The 5,714-nt window shown below is 46.0% G+C and overlaps 1 protein-coding gene across 1 annotated transcript; it reads right to left on the bottom strand.

The window, feature by feature from the left end:
* Positions 1-2,608: 2,608 nt before the first annotated feature.
* Positions 2,609-5,330, bottom strand: BDV27DRAFT_164688 (uncharacterized protein; the record flags this gene model as incomplete). Its single annotated transcript, XM_032073738.1, has 3 exons — positions 2,609-2,791; positions 4,421-4,806; positions 4,898-5,330. The coding sequence occupies 3 exons, from the start codon at positions 5,328-5,330 to the stop codon at positions 2,609-2,611; spliced, it is 1,002 nt and encodes a 333-aa protein (XP_031920331.1).
* Between the last annotated feature and the right edge of the window lie 384 nt (positions 5,331-5,714).

Raw genomic sequence — 5,714 nt, 5'->3', positions numbered from 1 at the left:
TGGCTATAAACAGCTCTGACAGAGGTACTAAGCAAACACGCAATGCCTATACGGATAACCCCATTCTCTAAACGATGGTGGGGCCTGCAGGTCAAAGCCAGCCGGCGAGAATACGCACGAGCTAAACGGATATGGGCAACAGATCTAGGCACTGATCAGGATCTAAAGGGGGCCCGGAATAGCTACTATTAATCTATTAGAAAGGCAAAGCGCGAATGCTGGGAGGCCTTTCTAACAGGGCAGTCAAGCGAGGCAAAGGCAGAGCCTAAAGAAGGATTAGACCCTAAGGACTCAACCCGATGCTGGCAGGCACTCAGATACTGCAAACCCCTGATTACCGGAACTATACCAGTACTCAAAAGCTCTCGGGGACAGCAAGCAACTACTCTAGAGGTAAAAGAAGCTCTGATCAGGGAAGTCCTATTTCCTAAAGTTTCTAGAGGTGAGACAATAGAAGCAATTCCTCAGGGAACTATATATCTACAGGTAAACTATAATATGGTTCAAAAAGCTCTTTTTAGTCAGGCAGTTCAAAAGGCACCCGGAATAGACCGCCTTAACTTCCGGGCACTGAGACTACTATGGAGCTGGGATGCCACGTGAATAGTAGTATTAGTACGCCAGTGCTTCAGACTGGGGCTACACCCACAGGTATAGAAGATAGCAAAGGGGATCCTACTGCGCAAGCCTAATAAGCCCGACTATTCGATAGTCAAGGCCTACAGAGTGATCAGTCTACTGAATTGTATAGGGAAGATAGTGGAGAAAGTAGTAGCAGAAGCTATCTCTAGCTACTGCGAGGCAGCCGGTGTTCTATATCCAGGGCAAATGGGCAGTCGAAAACAACGTAGCGCAGTTGACGCAGTAGCCTGCCTGATTCAAGAGGTGTACCAAGCGTGGGGCCAAAAGCAGCTGGTGGGGGCCCTTTTTATGGACGTGAAAGGGGCCTTTGACCATGTGGACGCTATAAGACTAGTGAAGCGAATGCTAGAGCTAGGTCTAGATAGAGATCTATACTGCTGGGTACAGTCATTCCTAGCAGAGCGCAGAATACAGCTGGTTATAGACCAACAGCAATGTTCTGCATAGGCTATAGATACAGGGGTCCCACAGGGCTTACCAGTCTCCTCGATTCTTTTTATTATCTATCTAGGAGCGATCTTTTAAGCTATTGAACAAGCAGTTCCTGGTATTAGAGCCATATCATTTGCAGATGATATAGCCCTATTAATATCAGCTAGCTCGGTACAAAGAGCCTGCCAGGACCTAGAACAGGCAGCTAAGACTGTTATAGAGCAGGGCAGAAAACAAGCAGTTCAGTTCGATACTGAAAAGACCGAAGCAGTTCTTTTTACGAGAAAAAGGGGCAGATTGCTTAAAGATCAGATACAGTAAGCAAAGATCCAGATAGAAGGATACAGAGTTGCCTTCAACTCTGAGGCCACACGGTGGCTAGGAATATGGCTAGATAGGGGTTTGACTCTTAAAGTGCACTACTATACCTGTCTACGCAAGGCCCGCAGGGCGGAGGTACAGGTACAAAGTCTATGCCGAGACCGAGGGCTATCACCAGGCCTAGTTCAACGTATTCAAATAGCTGCAGTACAGGCAGTTGTACTATATGGGGCAGAGCTTTGGTGGCAGGGTCAAAATGATAGACTAAAGGGCATCCAGCAGCTGATTAATCGACAGGCACGAGCTATTACAGGCATGCTGAGAACTACACCTATTGGACCACTTATTAAAGAAGCAGCCCTATCTCCAGTAGCAGTGCTACTAGACAAACGCCAGAGACAATATGGCCTAAGACTACTAGGACTGTCTGAGGGACACCCAACACGGGTTATACTGCCTATTAGCTTCCGCAAGGGAGACTGCTATGCGCAGCCCGGGGAACAGCCCTCAGACGATCGAATATGGGCTGAAGGCCCTAAGACACGAGGCCTATTGAGCCTAGGACAGTATCTAGCTGCTAAGTTAGTAGAAATACTGAAGATAGATCTGTCGGCAGGGTTTGAGGAAACAGTAGAGACCTTTCTAAAAGTGTTTCCGGGCACTATACTAGTGTCTACAGAGCCAGAGGCTATTCAGCAAGTAAATACCCTATATAAAGGTCTAACTATATGGTCAGATGGGTCACGCCTAGACAATGGACAAACAGGGGCAGGTATTGTATGGTAACAGTCCTCAGGCACCTGGACAACCAAGCAGGTGTCTCTGGGACAGGGGAAGGAGGTCTTTGACGCAGAACTAGCAGGGGTATACAAGGCGCTTGAGATAGCTGAGCAGCTGGACTATAAGGGCCCTATCAGGGTTCTATTAGACTCCCAGGCAGCGATAGCTAGGCTACGAGATAACAGAGCTGGCGCAGGACAGAGTTTGGCAATTCAGATACAAGATATAGCCCAAGGACTAATAAATCAAAGGTGTCTGGTTACTATTCAATGGGTCCCAGGTCATCAGGGTATACTAGGAAATGAGAAGGCTGATCAAGCAGCTAAGCTAGCTGCCAAAAAGCCCCCTTTAAGAGATGCAGACAGAAGCCTGAGTCTAGCCTACCTACGCAGAACATGTACAGAGGCAAACCAGGCCCAAAGACAAAAATGGCTTATACAGATCCTAGAGAGGCGATCTGACAGAGCTCGGCAGCGATATCAGCCCCAGAAGGGTTGGAAACTAGATCCGATAGCAGAAGCAGCCCCCAAACAGCTTGCACGTCGATATTACCAGCTGAAAATTGGGTATGCAGCAGTGCCAACCTATCTTGGTCGGATAGGAGCTCAGGACTCCCCTAGATGTCAGAACTGCCAAGCTCCTCAGGGAATAGCAGGTTATCTACTAGTCGAATGCAGGCAATGGCGCCACCAACGACAGACCCTGTATAGGGCCCTAACAAAGGCAGGAGTACAACTACCTGGACAAGGAGAGATAGCTCCAGAAAGCCGCCTCTTTAAGGATCAGAGAGCTACAAAGGCTATAATAGCGTTCCTTGCAACAACAAAGGCTGGGTGCTTCCCAGGAGAGGCAGCCAGGGAGATAGATAGGATCTCTAGAGATGACCTAAGAGATCTTGGGTTAGTGGAGGAAGCAGAGAGTAGGGGAGAAGGATAGTGGGAGGGGTAGCCTAGGCATATCTAGGAGTTACCCAACTGGCAATAAATACCGAGGAGGGCACAGCCCAAATGCTCTGGCGCAGATAGGCGGATCGGGCGAGGAAAAGGACCAGAACGAATATACGAAGGATAGTAGGAGCTTATAGAGCTCCTAGAGATAAATTAGGGGCAGTGGTCTAGACCACTGCCCAGACGCATGTGTCTGTCATAGCCAACTGGCTCCATATGGACGTTAAACTTGATTAAATAAATAAATAAATTATCAACCAACTATCTGATTATTAGATAGTCAGATTTTCTATTTAATTATTTAATCTTTTTAAGTCTATTCTATCTTATCTAATTATTCAATCTATATTATTATTTTATTTTTATATTCTCTTAAGCTAATCTCTAAGACTATTCCACTTTAGAATTAGGGAAGCTAATAGTTATAAGCCCAGCTTAGCTCTACTAGCCCTATTCTATTTATATTGATTGATTATTTCTATATATATCTATATATAGAAATAAAACCTTTATTATATTATTTAAATTGAAGATACCTCTTTAGCTTAATCAGTCTAGTAACTAACTTTAATAGAACTATTATATTAGACTAGTAGCTAAAGCCAAAGGGATCTAGAATTATATAGACCCTACCTTACCTAGAATATCTACCCTATCTTATCACCCTACTAGGTCTAGCTCTAGTAATATTCAGCCTAGAGCTAATACTCTAATTAACTTAGAGCTATTAAATCGAGACTCAATACCAGGGCAGGGCCCACTTTATCTGATGGGCAAACTTTGCTGCTGAAAAATTTCTAGAAAACATTCCTGGATACCTGCGAGTCTCCGGCTATACGATCAAATGGAATATGATGAAATTAATTATGTCGGGGAGACTCGTTCAGTATGATCTTCTCTGGGCTGGCACAATGAAGACAGCAGCTATTGTTTTGTGTTCATCCGGTACCGGTATGAAGTACATTGTTGGTGAGCTAATCCATTGGTGAGTACCATCATCACACAAATGAAACACCAAGTGGGTCCAGAGGGCAAATATCCTCCCTTGTTAGCCCTTCGGGTTGAACAACCATATTGGTGAACAGCCCGGTACTTACAGACAAAATTCCTTACAAAAAAGATCACGTTATCCAATGCGTGTACCATACCTCGGATAGAGCGAAGACCTCCGGTGACGTAGATCCTTGTCTGCTTCATTCTATTTGAATACAATTTTGCAGTCTGTAAAAATAACTGTAGGTCACTGTCACTATGTTGCCCTTGAAGTTTTACTCGTTGTTTTGCTCCTATTTACTTACCGCCTCATGCCGTTGTATAGAAGCAACTTGCTTGCGATGCATCGTCCAATCCTCATAAGTGCCACCAGACAGTTCAACGAAATCAAAACGTCTTCGCTCCAGTTCGATGCTCAGTTGATCGGTCTCTTCTGATCCGAAGGCGCTCTGCTGGAATTCAACGGCGTTAATTTTAATCCAGACGATAAAATCTTTTGCTACTCGTTCGGATATTGCTTTGCGAATTTCAGAGATCAGTCGCATTCTATTCTTCACGTTGCCTCCGTAAGAATCTTGGCGCTTGTTTGTTCTGGGTGACAGGAATTGGCTCAGCAGGTGTCCATGTGCTGCTTGCAACTGGATGCCGTCGAACCCAGCCCTTTCCGCATACGCAGCGGCATGGGCGAACCCTTTAACAATACGGTCAATATCTTCCTTCGTTGCAGGTCGAGGTTTACCGAAATCGGTCCCAAAATCCCCCCCCTCGAATCCCTACGTCACCTGCACTAATTGGGAATGGTTGCAGATGTAACGGTGTCTGACGACCGGGGTGACATAATTGAGCGATGACGAGGGATCCATGGCGTTTTGCTTCTAGCGCAATGCCACTAAATCTGTCGAATCGCAGGCCCTTGAGCTGTGCATCTACAGGGATGATAGCATCTCCTGCTGAAACGAGATGCGCACAATCGATCATAACATTGCCGGTAATAATAAGTCCGATGCTACCCTCGCCCCAGTGTCTGTATAAGTTGACAAGCTCGGCTGAAGGGATTCCACGACAGCTAATATCAGTTTCGGAGAAAGACGCCATGCGTTCGCCGGTAGAGCTCTTCAGGAAGCGATTTCTGGCCGACTTACCGGAGAACGCAAATGACAGTCTGCATCCCAATCGGTCAGGGCTAACGTGTTCTGGATCGGTAGAAGATGGCATTTTCCTTAGTGGCTCTTCTTGTTACTGCTTGGACTGTTTAGCACTGCCGTTGAGACATAGGAAAGCAAGCCAATGGGAGGTCAAGTCCATTTAAATAAACACTCCAACGGGGCATAGGCATCGCCGGGTGCTTAGGACGCGTATGAAATCGTTCATAGCTAATCATATATTTAGATACTCTTGTAAAGACCACAAGCACTAGGTCGCCAGCTTTTTGATTCTACAAACGTAACTGGTCCACGCGTTATGGTCTAAGGTCTCCACTTCCGAAGTCTTAGTCCGTATGCTATATGAAAGAGGCGGGGATACACCCAGTAATCCCTCCAACTGGAGCATACGAACTCAGTAACGATACATAGAGTCCTCCGTATCTCCAGTGGCTAA

This window comes from Aspergillus caelatus (assembly GCF_009193585.1).
Source record: "Aspergillus caelatus strain CBS 763.97 unplaced genomic scaffold BDV27scaffold_511, whole genome shotgun sequence".
In the NCBI taxonomy this organism is placed as follows: Eukaryota; Fungi; Ascomycota; class Eurotiomycetes; order Eurotiales; family Aspergillaceae; genus Aspergillus; species Aspergillus caelatus.
Note: the sequence above shows the minus strand (reverse complement) of the source record. Positions and strands in the feature narration are given on the sequence as shown.